Raw genomic sequence first — 22,507 nt, 5'->3', positions numbered from 1 at the left:
GGCCCGGGTTGTGGGCTTGATCCCCAGTGGGGGCGTGCAGGAGGCAGCCGATCGATGTTTCTCTCCCTCTCCCTTCCTCTCTAAAATCAATAAAAACTGCCCTAGCTGGTATGGCTCAGTGGATAGAGCGTCGGCCTGCAGACTGAAGGGTCCGGGTTCAATTCCCCGTCAAAGGCACAGGGGCCCAGGTTGCGGGCTCGATCCCCAGTAGGACCCGCTCGGGGCTGGGCCTCAGGGGCAGGGTTTGACTGTGACCCCCTGGGTCCTCATACACCCATTTTACAGGTGAGGGAAATGGAGGCTGGGTGCCTGTGGTTCCAGGGCACGCAGCTTGAGAGACCACGGCGGTCCGGCCACAGCTCTGGCTCACGGCCAAGGGCGGGGCCCTTTCCTTAAACGTCAATAGACAGCAACCGTGACCACAGACACAGTGCGTCCCCGATGGGGAAACCGAGGCTCTGTGGGAGGCTGGGGCTTACTCAGGTCCAGAGGAGGGTCCGTGGTGAGCGGGGGCTGCATCCCGGACTCCCCCCTTAAGAGTCAGAAACCCCTTGGTTGCCCGTGGCCGGTGTGGCTCAATGGTTGGGTGTCGACCTATGAACCAGGAGGTCACAGTTCCATTCCCCCCACCTCGTCAGGGCTCAGGCCCGGGGTGCAGTCCATCCCCAGTGGGGGGCGCGCAGGAGGCAGCCGATCCATGATTCTCTCATCATTGATGCTTCTCTCTCTCCCTTTCCCTCTCCCTCTCACTTCTCTGAAATCAATAAAAGTATATTTTTAAAAAAGGAGCCCTTCGGCCGAAACCGGTTTGGCTCAGTGGATAGAGCGTCGGTCTGCGGACTGAGGGGTCCCAGGTTGGATTCCGGTCAAGGGCATGTACATTGGTTGCGGGCACACCCCCGGTGGGGGGTGTGCAGGAGGCAGCTGGTCGATGTTTCTCTCTCATCGATGTTTCTGGCTCTCTATCCCTCTCTCTTTCTCTCTGTGGAAAATCAATAAAATATATTTAAAAAAAAAAAAAAAAAAAAAAAGGAGCCCTTCGGTTAACTATCCATTGGCAACGAACGTCACAGACAGACCCTCCCAGGGGGCCCTGTCTTGCCTCCAGTTGGCCTCGGGGGCAGGGCCTCGGGGTGCACCCCCCTCCCCGTCCTCAGGCCCAGTCCCCGGGGAGCCGTCCCAGGAGGAGTCCTCCGGGTGCCGATGAGGTCACAAAGGCCTGCACGGAAGGTTCCTCCCCGGCCCGGCAGAGCGCCCGCAGGGCCATGGCCCAGCCCTGGGCAGCCCCTCCCGCTGCGGCCGCTGAGCTGGGGGCCCCGGCCGGCGGGCACCCCCCTTTCTGCAGCCGCCATGAACCGGCTTTGGAACATGAGGCGCGTGGACCCCCGGCCGGGCCCCCCGACGTGGGTCCCCATCCTGGGCCAGCTGCAGAAGACCCTGCGGCAGGGCGACTACCTGCCCCTCCGCCCGCTGCCCATGTTCGAGAGTAACTTTGTCCAGGTTCCCAGCTCCCTGAGCCGGGGGGTGGGGGGGGCCGAGCCAGGGCCCTGGGCTGGGGGGGCGGGAGCAGCTGGACGCTCAGGGGGCTGGGGCGTGGTCTGGGGGTGCCTCAGGGGCGCCGCAGGGAGGACTGGCCCCAGCCCCTGGCCCCGGCCCCAGGTGACCAGCCGAGGGGCCCCAGTGTACGTGCACCACAGAAGCAACCACCTGACCATGGGGGTGGCCGCCTCGCTGCCCGGCCCCGCGCTGCCCGACCTCCTGCTCATCGCCAGGCCCTCCGAGGGCAGGGACTGCCCCAACCTCATCCTCTCCAGGTGCCCAGCCCAGCCCCCGCTCGACTCCTCCTCCCCCTCCTTCCCCTCTGCCTCTACCTCCTCCCCTCCCCCTGCCTCCTCCCCTCCCCCCTGCCTCCTCCCCTCCCCCTCTGCCTCCTCCCCTCCCCCTCTGCCTCCTCCCCTCCCCCTCTGCCTCCTCCCCTCCCCCTCTGCCTCTTCCCCTCCCCCTTCCCCTCCCCTCCCCCTCTGCCTCCTCCATCTCCCCTCTGCCTCCCCACCCTCTACCTCCTCCCCTCCCCCTTGACCTCCTCCCTCCTCTACCTTCTCCCCCTCCCTCCTCCCATCTCCCTCTCCCTCCTCCCCATCTCCCTCTCCCTCCCTCCTCCTCTCCTGCCCCCCAGGATAATCCCGCTGGACCTGGTTCGCCTCTATGTGCACAACCTGTCGGCCCGCTGCCTGAAGCTGCGCTTGCTCACCGGCCGCTACTACTACCTGGAGCTGAACGCCCCCGACAGGGAGATGGCCTTCCTGTTCGACCGCTGGGTCCGCCTCATCAGCCTGCTCCAGGAGGCCCCTGCTCCCGGGGCCCCCCGGACCCTGAGCACGCCCCTCTCCGACCTGGCCCACGTGGGCCCCCCTGCCTCCACCTGGCAGCTCCAGGTGGGGCCATGAGCACACCCCAGGGACAGGTGTGGGTCTGGATCCCAAAGGGCGCCAGGAGTCCAGGTGCCCAGGAATGGGGGGAGGGGGGCTGGGTCAGCTGGTCTGAAGGAGGAGGGCTGGGGGCCTGGCCTCCTGGGTCTGAGGGAGGAGGGGTTGGGGCCTGGCCTCCTGGGTCTGAGGGAGGAGGGGCTGGGGGCCTGGGCTCCTGGGTCTGAGGGAGGAGGGCTGGGGGCCTGGGCTCCTGGGTCTGAGGGAGGAGGCTGTGGGCCTGGCCTCCTGGGTCTGAGGGAGGAGGCTGTGGGCTGGAGTCTTGGGCCCCGCACTCAAGGGGCTGTGGAAGCCAGCAAGAGGGGCCCCTCCTGACCGCCCCCCTCGGCCCACAGGACCAGCCCCACAGGAGACGCTCCGGTGAGCCGCGCTGCATCCCTTGGGTGTCTGCATCTCAGCTTCTCCTCCACCACCGAGGCCGGCGGGGGATGGGGTGAGGGGGGGGGGGGGGGTCCAGCGCTGGGGACCTAGTCCTTCCCTCCGAGCCTGGCTCCGCCCCCACACGCTCCTCCCGGCCCCTCCCGCCGCAGGGACCCTGGCACAGGTCCCCCTCTCCCTCCAGCCACGGCTGCGGGTCCCCGCAAGATGCTGGCGTCTCCGAAGCAGAAGAAGGCCAAGGCGAGCAGGCCGCGGCCGGGCCGAGGGGCGCTGCGCCCCGAGCCCTCCCCTGCCGCCGCCCCGTCCCAGCCCCTCCAGGGCAGGTTCAGGTCCCAGGCCGTGGGCGACTCGGTGCCGCTCGTCTGGTCGCAGCTGGAGCCCCCGGGCGCTGGGAAGAGGTAGGCTGGGGCCCAGGGGCCGGCGTGGGCGGGGGACGGGGAGGCGGAGGGGGACGCAGTTGAGTCCCACCACCCTGTGCCCGCAGGTCCCACCCCGACCCCGGACACGGCTCTCAGACCAAAACCTCCGTCTCTGGTGAGCACACCCGCCCCTCGCCTCCGAGAATGGACCCCAAAGTTCTGGTCCTTTCCCAGGGCTCAGACTGCTTCTTCCCGCCCCCCCCCCATCAGCCCCCCAAGTGAGGGGGCCGGACCCAGTGAGGACCAGCATCACCATCAGGACCATCTTCAGCATCTTTTCCAGATCCTTCAGCACACCGCTGTCCTCTTCCAAGGCACCTATATACTGGGGCCAGGACCCCACTCTTAGATCTGAGGGAGGAGGGGCTGGGGGCCAGGACCCCACTCTTAGATCTGAGGGAGGAGGGGCTGGGGGCTGGGCTCCTGGGTCTGAGGGAGGAGGGCTGGGGGCTGGGCTCCTGGGTCTGAGGGAGGAGGAGGGGCTGGGGTCTGGGCTTCCGGGTCTGAGGGAGGAGGGGCTGGGGCCTGGGCTCCTGGGTCTGAGGGAGGAGGGGCTGGGGTCTGGGCTTCCGGGTCTGAGGGAGGAGGGGCTGGGGCCTGGGCTCCTGGGTCTGAGGGAGGAGGGCTGGGGGCCTGGACTCCTGGGTCTGAGGGAGGAGGGGCTGGGGGTCTGGACTCCTGGGTCTGAGGGAGGAGGGCTGGGGGCCTGGACTCCTGGGTCTGAGGGAGGAGGGGCTGGGGCCTGGACTCCTGGGTCTGAGGGAGGAGGGCTGGGGGCCTGGACTCCTGGGTCTGAGGGAGGAGGGGCTGGGGCCTGGACTCCTGGGTCTGAGGGAGGAGGGGCTGGGGCCTGGACTCCTGGGTCTGAGGGAGGAGGGCTGGGGCCTGGACTCCTGGGTCTGAGGGAGGAGGGGCTGGGGCCTGGACTCCTGGGTCTGAGGGAGGAGGGCTGGGGGCCTGGACTCCTGGGTCTGAGGGAGGAGGGCTGGGGACTGGGCTCCTGGGTCTGAGGGAGGAGGGGCTGGGGACTGGGCTCCTGGGTCTGAGGGAGGAGGGGCTGGGGGCCTGGGCTCCTGGGTCTGAGGGAGGAGGGGCTGGGGGCTGGACTCCTGGGTCTGAGGGAGGGGCTGGGGACCTGGACTCCTGGGTCTGAGGGAGGAGGGCTGGGGACTGGGCTCCTGGGTCTGAGGGAGGAGGGCTTGGGGCCTGGACTCCTGGGTCTGAGGGAGGAGGGCTGGGGGCCTGGGCTCCTGGGTCTGAGGGAGGAGGGGCTGGGGGCTGGGCTCCTGGGTCTGAGGGAGGAGGGGCTGGGGGCTGGGCTCCTGGGTCTGAGGGAGGAGGGCTGGGCCTGGTCTGTGTCTGAGAGGCTGCCGCCCTGACCCCTGTCCCTGCCTCCCTCCGTCTCCAGGGATGCTCGGCGGACGGGGCAGCGGCGCTCGGCGGTTTGGCTGAGGCCCGTTCACATTGTCACAGCCCTGACGCCTCCTTGCTCATCTCCTACAAGCACTTGTACGTGCGAGAGGCCCTGGGAGGCCTGGCGGACCCCGACTCCAGCACCCTGTCCTCCGGCTCCCTGGGCCCGGCCACCTACCCTCCCAACTTCTACCCGGACGGCCAGGCCAGGCCCCAGCGCCCCGTGCAGAGGCCGTGGCCTCCGCCCTCCCAGAGGGCCCCCTCGGGCCCGGCCGCCTCCCGGAAGGCTCCGGCCCCCCTCGAGCAACCCCAGAAGGCCCCAGCGGAACGGGCTCCGTCTCGGAAGGCCCCGGCGGGACCTGCTGCCCCCGGCGGGACCTGCTGCCCCCCAGTTCTGGCCTCCGCCCCCCGGAAAGCCCCAGCCCCATCGAAGACCCCACGGGTCCCTGCCGTTCCCCAGGAGGCCGCGTCGCGTCCTGTCTGCTGCCAGGAATCCCTGTCCCTGCCGACCCCATCGCCGCAGGCGCTGACGCCCCGCTCCCGCTACCAGATGGCCTGCGACTCTGCGGCCTGGGGCGCGGGGCCCGCGGGCAGCCGGCTGGGGACTGTGCTGGAGAGCCGCCCGCCCGGAGGGAAGACGGAGCCCCTGATGCTGGTGGGCACGCAGCAGACCGAGGTCACGGAGGTGCGGGCCCAGAAGATGTCCCTGGAGCTGCCCGGCCACACGGCCAGGAGGGCGCGGGAGGAGAGGGTGGTGGGCCGCGCCCGCGAGGTCGCCCTGGACGGCCGGAAGGGCCGGGGGCAGGTGGAGGACAGGGTCCGCAGCTCCAGGGAGGAGAGGCGCGTGGACCTGCCCGGCTTCCGGTCCCAGGCGACGGGGCAGCGGCGGAAGTGGGTGAAGACGCAGCAGCTGGCCGTGGAGGGGGCCCCGGGGGCGCCCAGGAGGCCCTTCTCCGTGGACGAGCTCACCCTGGCCAGGCTGATGATCATGGCCAAGGCCAAGGAGCCGCCCTTGAGACCCCGACGGTTGGGGCTGCCGTCCTGGCTCTTCATCTCCCAGGTGTCTGCCGGGCCACCCAGGGGCCCAGAGCCCCTCGGCCCCAGACAGGCGGCCACGGCGGAGGGAGCCCCGCGGGTGGCCCGGGAGCGGCCGCGGTGGGGCCCCTGGGTGAAGGGGGGCGTGGGCAGGTGGGTGGAGGAGACGCTGGGTGCGCAGGAGGCGGCGGCAGAGCCGGAGAAGCTGCCCTCGGTCCAGAGGGGCCCCTCCAAGGTGCGCCCCCGCGCCCCGAGCGCCCCCAGAAGCTCCAAGTTGGACAGAGTCTCCGAGGCCCCCATCCCTCTGCCCGCGACCAGGTGGGAGGACGTGCCGCCGTCGCACACCGTGTCGACCCCCATCTCAAAGATGGAGGCCAGGGTGTCCCGGAAGCTCAAGAGAGAGGCTGCGGGGACCGAGGGGGGCCCGGGCCAGGGCCCCGAGGCCACGGCGGGGTCGTCCTTGGAGAAGGTCGTGCCCAAGCTGGTGGAACTTGAGAGGATGAGGAACGTGGCCAACGGGATGGAGCAGACGGAGGAAAGCCCGCAGGTCCTCACGCCGTGGTCCAGGTGTGTGGGGAGGGGGGACCCGCGGGGCCCTGAGCAAGGTGACATGGGGAAGCTTAGGGCGCGTGGAAAGCGGGGACTCACGCTGCAACCCTTGCGAACAGGACGCCCAGCCCTGGCCGGTGTGGCTCAGTGGATAGAGCAGGTTCGATTCCGGCCAAGGTCACGTGCCTGGGCTGTGGGCTCGATCCCCAGTGTGGGGCGTGCAGGAGGCAGCCGATCGATGATTCTCTCTCATCACGGATGCTTCTATCTCTCGCTCCCTCTCCCTTCCACTCTGAAATCAATAGAAATATATTGTAAAAAATAATAAAATAAATTAAAAAAAAGAAAACAGGACGCCCAGTGAGTGGCGCCAGACACAAAGGCCGGCGCCACGGTGTGTGATGCCACTCGTGTGAAATGTCCAGGACAGGCCATCGGGGAGACACAGACGGAAGTTAGCGGTTGCCGAAGGCCGGGAGGGGAGGGGCTGGGGAGGGACTGCTGGTGGGTGTGGGGTTTTCTGGGGGCGGGGGCGGAATGAAAATGCTCTGGGACTTGATAAAGGCTGGGACTGCAGGACATGGAGAACTATTTTTTTTTTTAATATATTTTATTGATTTTTTACAGAGAGGAAGAGAGAGGGATAGAGAGTTAGAAACATCGATGAGAGAGAAACATCGATCAGCTGCCTCTTGCACACCCCCTAGGTACATGCCCTTGACCGGAATTGAATCTGGGACCCTTGAGTCCATAGGCCGACGCTCTATCCACTGAGCCAAACCGGTTTTGGCTGGAGAACTATTTTTTAAAAATATATTTGTATTGATTTCAGAGAGGAAGGGAGAGGGAGAGAGAGAGAGAAACATCAATGATGAGAGAGAATCATGCATCCGCTGCCTCCTGCACGCCCCCTTATGGGGTCGATCCCCATAACCCTGGCACGTGACCTGGTTCATAGGTAGACGCTCAACCACGGAGCCACGCCAGTCGGGCCACTGAGAATGTTCTTAATGCCACCTGAAACTGGTTACCATGGTGAAGGTTATGTCATGTGTGTTTCCCGGACCAGGCGTAGACACGCGGAGGGGGCTCCCAGACCAGCTCTGTCCCAGGAGTTTGCTGGAAGCGGGGAGGGCCACGGAGGGGGCCGGTGTAGGGCGTGGGCGCAAGGGGGGCTCCTTAAGAGGAAGAGCTCTTCGTGCATTTGGATGAGGGGGTGAAGGACCCAGAGTCGGGCTTGACCACAGCGAGGCAGGAGGACGAGAGACCTCGGAGGGGCACCGGGAGGCGGTGGCAGCTCGGATCCCAGCTCAGGCCTGCCTGTTCTCCATTCAGTGTGCTCACTGAGCGCGCACTGCCCTCTCCCCAGCAAGCACCGAGCCCAGCGCTTCCAGTAGCAGGATCCCAGACTCCACTCAGTCGCTACATGGTCCAGAGTGATCCAGTGTGGCCAGGTAGCCCCCGACACCCCCAAACCCGCCTTCCCCCTGGCGCTCAGTCCTGGCGCCGGGCCCACCCGCGCTCTTGGCTCTTCCCCGCAGGCCCCAGGCGCCGTGCGCTCTACTTTAAGAAGTCGGATGCTGGCCTGGCCGAGCGGAGGGCGTCTCGGCTGCAGTAGAGAACAGAGCTATTTATACATTTATATATTGGGGGGCGGGGCGGGCCGGGGGACAACCCGCGGGGTGGCCCAGCTTCGCAGAGATTAAAAGCCTGAGTCTGAGACGCGGCAAACGTCGAGCCTCGAGCCTGTGTGCGCACCGGGTCCCAGGGAGCGGGCGCCGGGCAGGAGGCGGGGCGGGAGGGAGCGGGGGGCGGGTCCACGCGGCGCAGCTGCTCCCATTGGCTGGGGCTCCGGGGTCTCAGCCAATACGGCGGAGCCGTGGTTTGCCGGGGCTGGGACCCTCGAGACTCAGAAACGAGGGGCGTCCCGGACGCAACCACAGGCGCCAGCGACCCATCAGCCTAGTGAGGACAAGACGGGGGGCCGGGGGGCCGGGGGGACCGGGGCTGGGTTTCGGGGTGGGGATGGGGGGTCAGGAGGTGAGTGCGATTCGGAGCGAGGGGCTCCCCCTGGGCCCCACGAAGCCCCGCCTCTCCGCAGGAGCATGTACGACACGGAGAAGCCCCCCAAGGGGCGAAGGCCCACGCCGCCCTTCGACCCGCGCTTCCCCAACCAGAACCAGACCCGCAACTGCTACCAGAACTTCCTGGGTGAGCACTGGCGGGCAGGGGAGGGGAGCGGGGTGAGACGGGGCGGCAGGAAGGGGGCGCACCCCAACTCCTGAGGACAGGCCAGGGGCCCTGACTCCCGTTGGGAGGGGAGACCGTTGGGGTGGGAGGCGGAGCGAGCCCGGGTGGAGGGGGCGGGGACTATCGGTTAGGGGAGGAACAGTGGGCGGGGCTTGGGCGGGTGGGCGGGGCCTAGGAGGTAGAGAGGAAAATGCGGCCTGGCCAGGAGGGGTGAGGCCGGGTCGCGAATGGGCGGGGCCTATTATGGAGGCGTGGCTGAGTCACGTGGGGGCGGGACCCGGGAGAGCTGGGCCTGGCAGGGAGGAGGTGGGACCGGATCCTGGAGAGGCGTGGCCTATTCTGGAGGCACGTGACCGAGTCGTGGCGGGGCCGAGGAGAGACTGGGTCTGGCAGGGAGGGGGCGGGGCCTGGTCCGGAGAGGATGGGACCGGCTGTGGGGGCGGGGCTTGGGGTGGAGCTGGTAGGGACCGAGGGTGGAGAAGGGGGTCCTGTCCTGGGGTGAAAAGAAGGGGTCTGGTCGGGCGGGGGAGGGACCTGGTCAGGAGGGGCGGGGACCTGCTGGTGTGGCTCAGATGGTTGAGCATCAACCTATGAACCAGGAGGTCACGGTTCCATTCCCAGTCACCGCACATGCCGTGGTTGTGGGCTCCATCCCCAGTAGGGGGTGTGCAGGCAGCAGCCAATCAATGATTTTCTTTTCTTTATTTTTTAAAAATACATTTTTATTGCCCTGGCCGGTTTGGATCAGTGGATAGAGCGTCGACATATGGACTGAAGGGTCCCCGGTTCGATTCTGGTCAAGGGCACATGCCCTAGTTGCGGGCTCCATCCTCAGTGGGGGGCGTGCAGAAGGCAGCCAATCAGTGATTCTCTCTCATTGATGTTTCTGCCTCTCTCCCCCTCTCCCTTCCTCTCTGAAATCAATAAAAATATATTAAAAAAATTTTTTAAATGATTTCAGAGAGGAAGGGAGGGAGAGAGAGACAGAAACATCAATGATGAGAGAATCATCATTGATTCTCTTCTGCACGATTGGAGATGGAGCCTGCACCCCGTCCCCCCCCCCCCCCCCCCACCATGTGTCCTGACCAGGAATCCAAACGTGACCTCCTGGTTCATAGGTCAATGCTCAACCACTGAACCACCGTGGCCGGGCATCAGTGATTTTCTTTCATCATTGATGTTTCTATTTCCCTCTCCCTTCCTCTCTGAAATAATTAAAAAAAATTTTTTTTAAAAGAGAGACGGTGTCTGGTCGGGAGGGGGCGGGACCTGGTCAGGGGGCGGGAGCTTGGCGCGGCCGCACCCACCGCCCGCCTCCCCGCAGACTTCCACCGCTGCGTGCGGAAGATGAACCGCCGCGGGAAGAGCACGCAGCCCTGCGAGTACTACTTCCACGTGTTCCACTCGCTGTGCCCCAGCAGCTGGGTGAGCGGGCGGGGCGGCGGGTGGGGCCGGCGAGGGGGCGGGCGGAGCTGACCGGGGCCTGCCTCCCCCGCGCCTCCCCAGGTGCAGCGCTGGACGGAGCAGATCCAGGACGGCACCTTCGCGGGGAAAATCTGACCGTCTGCACGCCGGCCCCTCCGAGGGACCCCGCCAATGGCCCCGTCCCTTCGTCTCCCGGAGACCGGCCCCGGCCCCCCACCCCGGGTCTCTGAGCCACAAATAAAGCCATGCTGTTGCCGCCGGTTCTTCTTCTGTCCGCTCACTGCGCAGCGGGGCGCGGGAAGGTCTCGGCGCCCGAGTTCTGATGATGAGGGGCGGCGGCCGTGCCCCTCAGGGCTGGGATGAAGGGAGGACTGGGTAGGAGCGAACCCGCCCGCCCCGCACCCGCCCCAGGCAGCAGCCGCCAGCTCCCCCGATGCAACACCCGCCCACCAGACGGCTCCAGGGTGCTCCCGCCTCTCAGCCGCCACGCCTTCCTGTCACCTGAACCCTCCTTCTCCGTCCTCAGCATCTTCTCTAACCTGGACCGCCTCCCAGACTCCGCCAGGCTTCTGCCCCTCTGCCCGGGGCCACCCCACCCCAGGTCCACCCAGGCTAAGAACCCCACCCCCTGCCCCCACGTGACTCCACTGCCCTCAGTCCATCCCAGTCCCGGAGCCCTCCTCAGGCCCCTCCCGCTGTGGCCCTGTCCCACCGCAGCCTCCTCCCCCCTCTCCAGACCGGCCCTCCGCTCCTCCCGCAGACCCTTGCAGACTGAGCTCCAGGACGCTCAGACGCCCCAACCGAATTACTTTAAAAAATATTTTTATTGTTTTCAGAGAGGGAGAGATAGAACATCAGTGATGAGAGGGAATCGTGGATGGGCTGCCTCCTGCACGCCCCACACTGGGGATCGAACCCGCAAACCCGGGCTTTTGCCCTGACCTGGAATTGAACCGTGACCCCCTGATTCATAGCGATGCTCAACCACGGAGCCAGCCGGCCGGCCCCCTGAATTATTCTTTGCTTCCCGCAGCCAGGCTCCCAGATGACAATGCGGAGATCCCCCTGACTTAGACACCCCTCCACGCCACCTCTCCGGCCCCCTGCACCGGACTGGGCGTGGCCCCGCCCTGCCCGCCAGCCCACGCCCAGCACGGGAACGCTGAATTGGTTTCTGCCCGCAGCGGTCGCCTCCTGAGGCCCCTTCAACCCCAGCGTTCAAAGGCGGCTGTTGCTAATCATACAACTTCCTGTGACCCTGGACAAGCCTCTCCACTGCCCGAACCTCAGTTTCCCCAGCTGTCAACCAGATGGTGCGGAGTCCCCTGATCCCGGAGACAACGGGAGGGGCTGGGTCAGCTCAGGGGAGCCAGCTCCGTCCCCTTCCCTCCCCCCTCCATGCTCTCAGCACCACACCCTGGGCGCACCCCAGGTGTGCCTCTCCCAGCTGCTCCACCCCAAGACCTTGGCCCCAGGGACCCTCTCTCGGACCAGGACCGGGAGGCAGGAGGACGAGGGCCCAGGGTAGGGTGCGCACTGGGCCACCCGGACGTGGCCGCCACAGGGGGCTCCTGGGAACTCCCGCACGGAGGCCGCAGCAGCAGGGCAAGGCAGCTGAGTCACGGGCTGGGTGACGGCTGTCTGAGCACCCGGTGAGGTCACCCAGGGGCGTCCGAGCACAGGGCAGACACCCGTGCCGCCCAGCCCGGCTCCGGACCTCGGAGCACCGGCCTCCGTGCACTTGGCCCGTTCGCCGGCCGCCCCTCCCAGTCCCCTTCCTTCACTCCCTCTGGGGCCAGGGATCTTCCCCCCGAATCCCTCCATCGCCTCTGGGACACTTTAATTAACTAGTTTTAACGTGATGTATTTTTAAAACAATTCATTGATTTCAGAGAGAAAGGGAGAGGGAGAAAGATAGAAACATCAATGATGAGAGAGAATCATCGATCGGCTGCCTCCTGCACGCCACACAGCGAGGATCCAGCCCACAACCCAGGCAGGTGCCCCGACTGGGAGTCGAACTGTGACCTCCTGTTCCATAGGTCAACACTCAACCACTGAGCCACGCTGTCCAGGCTGAGCTACGATGTGCTGCTCTCACATGAATGTTTGTCTCTTCCTCCCTCCCTTCCTCCCTAAAAATCAATAAAAATTCTTAAAAGCATACAATGTGTTTCACCGACGCGGGGGCGGGTGGGGGGGAGGATGCGGGGCGTCCTCTGGCAGGGCCTGTGGGGCCTCCGTCTAGACAGACAGTGGGAGGCCCTCGCCATCAGTGTGGCCCAAACCGCACTGGATGGCGGAAGTCACCTGGCCGCAGCCCCACGCCCCTCCCCCTCGGCGTGGGCTACCAAGGTGGGCCCGAGGCCAGCCCAGCTTCCCCGGGACGCCCCAGTTCCTGCCAGCTCAGGGGACCCGACCTGAACTCCCACACTTCTAACCTCTGGTTGGACACCACCTGCCCAGGGGCCACACCAGCGGTGCGACCTGGGTAATCCCGGCCGGGCTGTCACTGTCCCGGAGACCGGCCCCGGGATGCCCGCGGCAGGCGGTGGCTGTCCGCTGCAGTGAAGGCCCTGGACGCCGTCCCTCCTGAGATGCGGTCCCTCCAGCCCCGGGCTTCTCCCCGGGGACCTGGGAGGTCTCTGGAGAGGTTTTGGCCACAGCTGAGGGGGTGCTACTGACATCTAGTGGGCGGAGGCCAGCAGCTGCTCCTCACCCGGGAGAATGAGCCGCCCGAGGGCAGCGTGCGGGCCGGGCCTAACGCTGGTTTCGGACCTGGCTTTTTGGGGTCCAATGCTGTGAGAATTGAAGGCTCCACACCCTCTCATCCCACATCGTGCGTGTGAGCACGTGGTTCCTGCAGATAAAACAGGGTTTCAGGGCTCTCGGGAGCCCCTCCCACGGAGGCCAGGCACCCCGGCCGCCCGTCATCTGTAGAAGCCACGTGACGGTGACGGCTGCCTTCCGGCTTGGTCAGCGGCACCTCTCCTCAGTCTCCTCTCCGGGCCTGCCGGCTGGGAGGCCCTGCTCCTCATGTTTAACATCACGGAGAAAACGAACATGGTTCAGTGGTCAGATTGCCGGCTCACACACCGAAGGGCCATGGGTTCGATTCCCGGTCAAGGGCACATACCTGGGTTACAGGTTCGATCCCCAGCCCCAGTGGGGGCACTTGCGGGAGGCAATTGATCAATGTGTCTCTCTCACATCCACGTTTCTCTCCCTTTCTCTCTTCCTCCCTCTTTTTCACTCTCTCTAAAAATCAATGGGGAAAAAACATCCTGGGGTGAGGATTAACAGCAACAGAAAAGTTAGCTGCTGGGAAGCACGCAGGTCTCCTGGGCCTCACTCCCCCTCCGCAGGCACATGGCCCGGCCTCGCCAACCTCCAGCGTAAACTTGTGCCGGCCGGCCAACACGGAGGAGGGGACGGGTGCAGCCCACACCGGGCCTGTCCTCCGTGAGGCCGGGGAGCCCTCGCTGATGGTTAGCTGTTAGTATTTCCTTCTGCAGATGGGGGTGAGGTGAGCATTAAGAGACAATGGTGATAACAAGACACTGAACCCGGCCCTGGACAAGGCGTTCCGTTACAGCATCAACCCCATCTGCCAAGGTTGCAGGTACCATCCCTGCTGACGGCACCCACCATCAACCAGTGAAGGCACGAGTAAGGGGAGCAACACACTGATCTCTAAAAATCAGTGAAAAAGACGAGAGCCCTAGCTGGTGTGGCTCAGTGGATAGAGCGTCGGCCTGCAGGCTGAAGGGTCCCGGGTTCAATTCCAGTCAAGGGCACATGCCCAGGTTGTGGGTTTTACCCCCAGTGGGGGGCGTGCAGGAGGCAGTCGATCAATGATTCTCTCTCACCATTGATGTCTCTCTCTCTCTCCTTTCCTCTCTAAAATCAATAAAATATATATTTTTTAAAAAGAGCCCTGGCCAGTATGCTTAATGGTTAGAGCGTTGGCCCACACACCAAAGTCTTGGGTTCGAACCCCATCAGGGCTTGTGCAAGAGGCAACCAGTCGATGTATCTCTCTCACATCAATGTTTCTCTCTCTCTTTCCCCCTCCCTCCCTCCCTTTCTTTCTGAAAAAGCAATGGAAAAAATATCGTGGGGTGAGGATTAACAAAACATATATATTGAACTGGATCTGAAGACACTTGAGAGGGTCTGTGTGGTCCCACAGAGCCAGGCCAATCAGGACACAGTGGGGGAGGGAGGGGCACCTGACTCCGCTGGACCTGCTATCCCTCCTGGGAAATGGGGAGACCCTCTCCCGCTGGGAGGGGGGTCTGGAAGCATGCTTTCTCAGTGGGATTCCTGGGGGATGGGATTCTGGCCGTCCCGAGTCATCGGCCCTTCACACCCCCAAGCCCTCAGGGCCCAAGCCTGGGCTGCCTCCTCTGGGCCTGGTGCCCCAGGCCGGCTGAGGGCCACGCCCCCCTGATGGACACACCCTCAAAACAGAGATAAACAGGAAAGGCTCCCACGGGTGAAGCTTGTAACAAGGTTTTAATAAAATAAAAAGTTCAAGTGCTTCCAATCCCCCAACATACCCCGTTCTGGTGTGGGGGAGGGGAGGGAGCCCCCACACCCCAGTAGCACCAGGGATAGCACCATGAGAAAGATGAGGTCACACCCGGCCTCCCTGAGACCCACGGGGGTGGCGAGGATGCGTGGACACCCCCACCTTGCCCCCCACCTCAGACAGTCACAGAGCTGAGAGCAGACCCACCCCCCCTGGGACAGTCTCCCCCGAGGCAGCCCCCTCCTCCAGAGGCTGGGCTTCTGGGGAGACGCCAGGGGTGGCCCCACCCCTATGGCTTTGCTCCCTGGGCAGGAGAAGGTGGCGGGGAGGGAATGGCATCTTCAGTCCTGAGGCTGGGGCGGGGGGCAGCAATGGCCAGGGCTCCCTGCTGGGGTTGGGGTGGCTCAGGGGTCAGCAGTCACAAAGGATCAGGGGTCCGATCCCTGGGGGTGTCCAACGCAACCCCACCCCCGGGTCAGAGCTGTGCTGGGGTCAAGGGTCAGCTGCCTCTTAGAGGCCCGAGCACTCCTTCTGGAGATCGGTGAGTCCCGAGAACGCGGGGCTGGGGAAGCCAGGCGGGCGCCCGCCCGGCCCCTCAGGGCCCGTCGCTGTTGACGTCCAGGTCGATGGAGCCGTGGCTGACCACCAGCCGCAGGCGCTTGGGTGGGGAGAAGGGGGCAAAGGCCAGGGCCTGCTTGGGGATGGGGAGGGGGCCCGGGGGCCTGGCGGGGGCGGGGCTGGGGGTGGCAGTGGCGGGTGGGGCTGGGACCGCGCGGCTCAGGTCCACGTGGCTCAGGTCCACGCGCAACACGTAAGGCAGCCCGTACCGCCGGGCCCAGTGCCAGTCCTGCTGGGGGGTCCAGCGGGTGCGGGGGGCAGCGCCCAGGGCCACCAGGGCCTCTGCCTGCAGGCGGCAGTGGGGGCCACAGCCTCCCCACCGGTGCAGGGACACGCGGGCAGCACGGAGAACAGGGGATGCGGGGGCGCGCCGGGGCGGGGGGCGCCTGCGCCTCCGGGGGCGCCCCCATAGCTGGGGCTGCGGCAGCCACTGGACCCAGAGGGGCGCAGCATCGGAGCCGGTGCCACAGGGCAGGGGGCGCAGGGGCTGGCAGGCAGCTGTGGAGGTGGGGAGAGGGAGAGAGAGGGTGACCCTGTGAGCCGCCCCCGGGAGAGGGGGAGAGGTCCCGGTCAGGCCATTCTGCACCCCACCGGGCCGCCCAGGAACAGGACAGGAGGGCAGGCAAGGGGTGGGGGCCACGGGGGTGGGGGTGCTGACGGAGACAGGCCGGCAGGATGGGGTCGGCCCCGTGCTCACCGCAGAACGGGTTCTGGCGCAGCGGCGACGAGTGGGCGCAGGCCCAGGGGCTCAGCCGGCCGCCCAGGCTCTGCAGCAGCCGCCGCTTGGTCTCGCGGAGCTGGTACTTGTCCAGCGGCTGCGGCGGGCAGGGCTTCCGGGGCCTCAGGCGGAAAGCTCCCTCCCCTCTCCTGTGGGACGGGGGGCCTTGAGGTTGAACTGCCGGGCTCTCGGGATCCCCGCTCCCCCGCCCCGCCCCGCCCCGCCCGCCCACCTCTCGCAGGTGTAGCATTCACAGTGCTCGTTCTTTTCCCCGAAGAAGCCTTCGCCGTAGAAGCAGGTCACCTCGTCCCCGGGCTCGATGTCCCGCAGCACCTTCACGCAGGCCGCGTTCCCATCTGCGGGCACAAACTGGGGGCCGGGCCGCTCAGCGCCCTGGCCCGCGGGCCCCCGGCCCCGAGGGTCCTCCCCCGGCTCAGACAGGGGCCAGGAGCCCCCGGGAGGCGGCCGCCCTGCCCAGAGCCGGCCCTCTTCACGCAATCTCTGACCTCATGTCGGCTGCGGCTTCCTCCCCTCCTGCGGGAGGAGGCTCTAACCCAGGGGCCCTGCTCAGCCCCCTGGCCCTCCCACCCACCCGCCCCCTTGCTCCCTGCGGCCACCTGCTTCCTAGAAGCCACTCCACAGCCCCTACCCTACCTGCCTGCTCCTGCCTCCCAGGGGCCTGTCTGTCTGTCCACCCACCCACCCACCCACCCTCCACTCTAGACTGACACAAGCCGGGGCGTGGCCCGTGCCAACCACCCGCCTGACCCCAGGCCAACTGGCCGCGGTCTCCCCAGGGCACGTGTCTTCTCGGTCCCTGAGACCTGCCCCCCCCCCGCCCCGCCCCGCCATCACCTCTCGCTCAGGATAAACCAGGTCGCACACCAGCGTCCTTTGCGGCCCGGCCGCCAGCCCACCTGGTCCCTTATTCAGAGCGGGCGCTCCCAGGGGCAGAACGACAGACCGGAGTCGCCTCGCTCGTCACACGCCCCCTGACCCTCCCGGGACGTGTCCTGTCTGGGACACCCTAACCTGCCCCCATTTCCCTGCAACCCCTGGACCACCCTGCTCCCCCTTCAACACCTGCTCCCGTGCCCCAGGTGGCTGTCGCCGGCCTCGGCACGAGCCTCTCCTGCAGCCCTGCCTGTGCCCATGTCACGCACCCCGGAATCTATGTAACTACGGGGGGCCTGCGGAATCAAGGGCACACTGCCAACATCCGTGCCTGTGCCCCGTGCACCTGAGCCTCACAGCCTGCCAGGACACACGTTCTCACTGTCCCATCCCAGAAACCCCGCCCGGGACTGAGGGGCCGGGCTCAGACCCAGCTCTGACTCCAGCACCTGGGACCCACCGTGCCTCGGGGCTCCTGCAGAGGCCCAGGCTTGGCAGGGAGCACCCCAGGGGCTGTCTCCCCTCCACTCCCCACTCCCCACTCCCCTGGGCTCCGCCGGAGCAGCAGCCACCAACCCCGCCTCACCCCCAACCTCATCCCCTGTGCAGGGAGCCCCGCCGCCCTGAGGGCCCTCCCCTCCCCCTCCAGGGCTCTCAGGCCTCACCCCAGGGAGCCAGGGCCCCCAGGTTCCTGCCACTGTGCGGGCGCTGCCCGTGAGCGCCCCCTTGCGGCCCAGGGCTCCAGGCGCCGGTCCCTGTCTGGCTCCCATCAGCACACACCTCCGCAAACTGGCCCAGCCCGCAGCGCAGCGGAGGGAAGAACACCGCCAGCAGGTGGCAGCCCGAGTCCCAAGGAGACTCTAGCCAAAGCCCCCTCCCCCTCCCCCTCCTCCAACAAGAACCGGCTTTGGGGAGACAGTGGACAGTTTGGGGCGATTCGCCGACCAGAAAAGCCCTCCCCTCCTCACTCCCCGCTGCCCATTCCTCCCGGGCCCCCAGCTCTCACCTTGCAGTTGGGTTTGCAGTCTGCAGACAGTGGGGTGTGGGCGCAGGGGAGAGAAGAGACTGTGAACGGAGCCGGCGGGGGGGGGGGGGGGGGGGCGTCACCCTCCCGGCCCCGCGCCCACCCCGCCAGGCCCCGCCCCCGCACCGTGGTTGATGAAGGCGGCGGGGCCGAGCCACAGCTGCGCGCTGCGCTTGCGGGTGGAGTACATGATGCTGAAGTCGTTCTCGCCGGCCCGGAGCAGCCCCTCGTCGGCCTCGCGCAGCTCCGCGATGCAGCCCACCAGCAGCTCCAGCTTCTCGTTCTTCTTCCTGCCGAGAGGCCGGCCTGTGAGCGCCGCCTGCCTCCCTGACCGCCAGGCCCAGGGCCGCCCGCAGGCAGCAGGCAGCCCGCCTCCCAAATCCCACACCTGCGGGCGGGGCGGGGCTTGGGCAACATCCCGCATCTGCTCCCCGCTCCCCTCCTCCCGGCTCCTCCAGGCCCCGTCCTGCCTGGGGCAGCCACTGACAGCCCGTCTTCACCAGACCCTCATCCTGGGGTTCCAGCTTAAGCCGGGCTCCCCTGAACACCCACAATTCCTTGGCCGGCTCCTGAAGCTGGAGGCAGCTATGGTCAGTGTCTGCTTGTCCACTCGGCTACCATCTACCTTCCCGCTACGATGAGCGAGTAGGCAGTTCCCCCAGCTCCCACCTGCTCCCGCCTGCCTGGGAGCGCCTGCTGTGCGGCAGGGCCCAGGTCCGGCCTTTGGGGCGGCCCCGCGAACCTTGGGGGGTGTCTGATCCCCGGGCCGGGCTCCGGTCGGCTCCGCCCTCTTACCAAGCTCGCGTGGACACGATCTTGGCTCCATTCCTCTCCATGGAGTAGCGGGTACAGGGCAGGATGGTAAAGCCGCTCTCGGGCAGGAAGGCGCGGAGGTAGCGAAAGATCTGGGGGAGGGGAGGGGGTGGGCAGGGTGAGGTGGCGGGCGGGGTCGGCCTCGGCCCCCTCTCTCCGGGGCTCTAGTCCCGCTCTGCCACTGACTCGCTGTGTGGTCTCGGGGAACTCACGCCCCCTTCTCGGGGCCTCAGTTTCCTCATCTGTCAAATGAAGAGGTCGGACCCCATCTCAGAGGGCCCGCCAGCTCTCCTCTGCTAGGATGCGCTGAGCCCCCGTCTCAGGTGGTCCCCACGGCTAGGAAGTCGGGGAGCCCCCGCGGGCTGTGCTGCGCGGAGGGGCACAGTGCCCGGGGGCCCCGAGGTGAGGGGCGGGAACACACGGGTGAGCGGGGAAAGGAAGGGCGCCCTCACGTGGGTCTTGAGGGCAGCCTCCTGCCGCGGGCCCCGGCTCTGGAAGTAGTGGGTCATCCAGCCTCCCAGCGTCAGGGCCCGGTATGCAGCCTCCAGGTCCCGCTGCCTCAGGAAGGCCTCCAGCGCTGAGCGCAGGTGGTGCTGTCGCCGCAGGGGGGGCACAGGGCTGGGGGAGAGGGCATGCCTGGGTCCCAGGGCCGTGGCCTACTCCCTCCGGGCCTTCCCGGGCCCCGCCCCCACCCGCACGGGCGCCGCGGAGGCAGGGGAGGGGGCCCGGCCCTCCGTCCGCCCGCCCCGGCGGCCTCACCTGACGTTCATCTTATGCGTGCGGAAGCCCAGGTAGGGGTCCAGCACCAGGCTGGTGGCCAGGTCGTCGTTCTCGCACAGCTCGCGGGCGGTCACTCTGTCTGGCCCCATGGTGCCCCCCACACCATGCTGCCTCGGGCCGACAGCGGGGAGGGCCTGCGCTGGCGCCGGGCCTCTGCTGAGCTGCGCGGGCCTCTGGGGCGCCCCTCCGGACCCTCATCTACACGTCGGGGAGAAGCGCGCTCAGTGCCGCCCGAAGGCAACAAGTGCTCCCGCCGGCGGGGACGCCCCCAAACAAGTGACAGCCCCCCTTCACCAGCAGCTCCTTCCTTCGCACGCTCTGGAGCGCAGACACAAAGGCCCGCCACGCACACACACGCACGCACACACATGCACACACATGCACACACACACACACACACACACACACGGAAGGCTGGTCATGATGAACTGCAAGTCTGAGGGGACCCTGAAGGCTGAGCCCTGCAGGAGCTGGGAGTCAAGAGGCTCACCCCACTCTGGCACTCACCGAGGGCGGGGGACCCCCCCTCCACCCACAGTCCCCACCTCCCCTCCCCAGCAGCCCAGGGAGCCGTCAGGAGGCCCCGGGTGAAGCCCCAGGCAGCCTGGAGCGGGTGGGGAGGGAGGCGGAGGAGGGATCCCAGCACCTGCTCCCTCTCCAAGGATTCCATTCTGGGGGAAGGGGGGGCTCAGAGGACAAAGCGGGGCGGGGGGGGGGGCGGAGAGAAAAGGCACGGCACCGGGAGGCAGATAGGTCCACAGAAAGGGGAGGGAGCAGGGGGTTTGCGATACGGAACAAAACATGACCCCTGACCCCGTCCGCGGAGGGCCTGCCGGGCACCCACCCCGCGGGGCTGCGGGGAGGAGGCGAGGAAGGGCGAGCCGAGGAGCGAGCGGGCGCGGGGCGGCGGGAAAGGGGTCAGTGCGGAGGGCGCGGGGACGGGCGGAAGCTGCGGGGAGGCGAGCGGTCAAGACCAGAGGCGGCGCGGGGGGGGGGGGGGGGAGACAGGTACAGGCGGGGCGGGCAGGGCCGCGGGGCCGGGGAGGACCGCCGGCGGGTACCTGGGGTGCGGGGAGAGGAGGCGGAGAAGGGCGTGGGGTCCAGGGAGGGTCCCGAGAGGAGCTTAGGGCCTTGGAGAAGCAGCGAGGCGGGGGCAGTCCTGGGGATCCCGGGAGGAGCGCGGGGGAGCCGCGGGGACAGAGCCTGGGGTCCGGGCAGGAACCCCGGCAGGCAGGCGGGGAGGGTCCGGGGAGGAGTTGGGGACGCGGGCGGGCGCCGGGGAAGGCCTGCGGCTCCCGGGACCTGGGCTGGCAGTGAGCGCGCAGGGCAGGGCCCGGAGCGTGGGGGGGCCCGGGGAAGGCACGGGGTGCGGGAGGGGCCTGGTGAGGCGGCACCGGGACGGCTGCGCCGCGCCCCGCAGGACGCTCACTGAGGCGCCTGGGCACGAGGGACCGGGCCGGGCGGGGGACAGTCGGGGCCGGGGGCGCCCGGGAGCCAAGGCGGCGCGGGGCGGGGGCCGAGAGGGAGCTCAGACGTCGGACCCCGCGCCGCCCCTCACCCGCTTCTCCTCCTCCGCCTCCGCCTCTGGCGCCCGCGCCGCCGCCGCCACTACCTCCCACTGCCTCTTCAGCGAGCCTCGGGCTCGGGCGCCGCGCCTCCCGTCTGCCCCGCCGGGCCCGCCCCGCCACGGCCGCCGCGGCCTATTATTGGCTGAGGCCGCCGCCACTCTGCAGTTGCTCTGGCGTTCGCGCCTCTCCCATTGGCCGAGCCGCGCTCTGGCCTCTCCGCCCGCCCCCACAAAACCCCGTCAGTGCCCCCACAGAACCCCGCCACGCCCGCGCTGCCCCTCCGCGCCGCCAATTGCTGCGGTTGGTTCCCGTCGCTGTCCTTCCCACGCTGCCATGGAGACGTATCCCCGCCCACGGCCCGCAGGCGGCTCCCTTATTGGCTAAAAGCGCCGTAACTCCGGTTTGGGTCAGGTTATTCGGGTCCAAGTGGAAAGGAGGCGGGCTCCGCCGGCTCCAGAAATAAGATGTGATTGGTTTGCCTTGGCAGGGATCATCCTTCCATTGGCTGAAGTCTCCGCCCGTCACCAGAAGCCGCGGCCCTCCCCATTCTTTTCCTCTGGTGAAACCTTCAGCCCCCTGAGGCAGAAAGCCGGGGGAGGACTGGAGGGGTGAATGCGCGCGCACCTCCGTGCCCCGCCCCGCCGCCTGGAGAGGCCAGCGGTTGCCAAGGCGACAAAACTTTATTGACAACGCTTTCCGGGTACAAAGGGCTCTTAACTCTCCCTCCTGGACGACCTTCTCTTTTCCCTAAGTCCCCATTTAATTTCGGGAGTGCCCACAATAACACTCGGGGTGAACAGATCGGAAAGAGGGAGACAGGGAAGCTTGGGAGAAAGCCCTGATTCATGGGAGCCTCCCACGGGGCACCCCCCTCCCCAATTAGTACCACCCTCCTCCCTGCTCCGGCCCTAGAGGCAAACATAATTAGCCAAGCATCGTAATTACGCCCAGAAAAACGAGCTCCGCGCTTGGAGCGGGGGTCTTTGTCTGGTGGACTGCTACGTGTCCTGCACCCAGTAGGTGCTCTCCCTGTGCCGCCGCTCTGTGTCACTGGGGAAGTGGCTTGCCCTCTCTGGGCCTCAGGCGCGCAACTAGGAAGCTCTCCGAGGGAGTCCTCCTTAACACCTTCCCCGGTGTCCTCCACCCGTGCTCCCAGCCGCCAACCCTCGGTTTGTACTGTTCCTTTGTCAGCTCCCAGCTCCGAGACACACCCGCACCCCGCACCCCGCACCCAGAAAGCATGGCCGCAGCTCCAGAGGAGGGAAGCGCCTCCCTGAGCCGGAGAAGGGAGGGACTCTCCGCCCAGCCGAGCGGCCCGGAAAAGCCCTACCAGCGCGTCTGCATCTTAAAAGGTTTACCCCTTTGACTCGAGGGTGCACATAGCTCCCAGATGATTCCATTTCTAGGAAATGTGCGGCGCGGGGCGTATTCATCACACAGGGGGCGCCACCCAGCCGGGAGGAGGCGCGGGCGCGGCCTGCAGCCACCCGGACAGCCCCAGCACAAACTGCGGTGGCTGGAGTCTCCGCAGTCAAATGTAGAAGTTTTGTGTTTTGTGGGGTTTTTTTAAAAATATTTTTATTGATTTCAGAGAGGAAAA

At 66.9% G+C, this 22,507-nt stretch overlaps 3 protein-coding genes across 7 annotated transcripts; 2 read left to right on the top strand and 1 right to left on the bottom strand.

Annotated features, from left to right (window-relative positions):
- Positions 1-1,260: 1,260 nt before the first annotated feature.
- GARIN5B (golgi associated RAB2 interactor family member 5B) lies at positions 1,261-8,019 on the top strand. The gene is made up of 10 exons (XM_054710081.1): positions 1,261-1,500; positions 1,660-1,814; positions 2,177-2,435; positions 2,822-2,846; positions 3,049-3,262; positions 3,349-3,398; positions 3,494-3,597; positions 4,692-6,298; positions 7,616-7,734; positions 7,822-8,019. The coding sequence occupies exons 1-10, from the start codon at positions 1,351-1,353 to the stop codon at positions 7,896-7,898; spliced, it is 2,760 nt and encodes a 919-aa protein (XP_054566056.1). The 5' UTR covers positions 1,261-1,350; the 3' UTR covers positions 7,899-8,019.
- A 120-nt stretch (positions 8,020-8,139) lies between these two features.
- On the top strand, positions 8,140-10,221 carry LOC103304194 (cytochrome c oxidase subunit 6B2). Of its 3 annotated transcripts, none has more exons than XM_008161121.3 (4): positions 8,142-8,245; positions 8,382-8,491; positions 9,858-9,958; positions 10,040-10,221. In XM_008161121.3, exons 2-4 carry the CDS (start codon positions 8,386-8,388, stop codon positions 10,091-10,093), a joined length of 261 nt encoding a protein of 86 aa, XP_008159343.1. In that variant the 5' UTR covers positions 8,142-8,245; positions 8,382-8,385; the 3' UTR covers positions 10,094-10,221. The 3 variants fall into 3 exon arrangements, with proteins under 3 accessions (XP_054566870.1, XP_008159343.1, XP_027994206.1); XM_028138405.2 differs by having other exon boundaries at positions 8,190-8,245; positions 8,366-8,491; XM_054710895.1 differs by lacking the exon at positions 9,858-9,958 and having other exon boundaries at positions 8,140-8,245.
- A 4,242-nt stretch (positions 10,222-14,463) lies between these two features.
- KMT5C (lysine methyltransferase 5C) lies at positions 14,464-19,533 on the bottom strand. 3 transcript variants are annotated; one of them, XM_008161135.3, is made up of 8 exons: positions 19,319-19,533; positions 19,012-19,177; positions 18,542-18,651; positions 17,873-18,036; positions 17,729-17,748; positions 16,061-16,197; positions 15,808-15,977; positions 14,464-15,608 (listed from the first exon to the last, which is right to left on the bottom strand). In XM_008161135.3, the coding sequence occupies exons 1-8, from the start codon at positions 19,426-19,428 to the stop codon at positions 15,088-15,090; spliced, it is 1,398 nt and encodes a 465-aa protein (XP_008159357.2). In that variant the 5' UTR covers positions 19,429-19,533; the 3' UTR covers positions 14,464-15,087. The 3 variants fall into 3 exon arrangements, with proteins under 3 accessions (XP_008159357.2, XP_054566499.1, XP_054566500.1); XM_054710524.1 differs by having other exon boundaries at positions 17,729-17,787; positions 19,319-19,483; XM_054710525.1 differs by having other exon boundaries at positions 16,061-16,221; positions 19,319-19,483.
- Positions 19,534-22,507: the final 2,974 nt, after the last annotated feature.

Source organism: Eptesicus fuscus, chromosome 21 (genome assembly GCF_027574615.1).
Source record: "Eptesicus fuscus isolate TK198812 chromosome 21, DD_ASM_mEF_20220401, whole genome shotgun sequence".
Taxonomy (NCBI): domain Eukaryota; kingdom Metazoa; phylum Chordata; class Mammalia; order Chiroptera; family Vespertilionidae; genus Eptesicus; species Eptesicus fuscus.
This window is presented reverse-complemented; position numbering and strand designations above follow the sequence as displayed.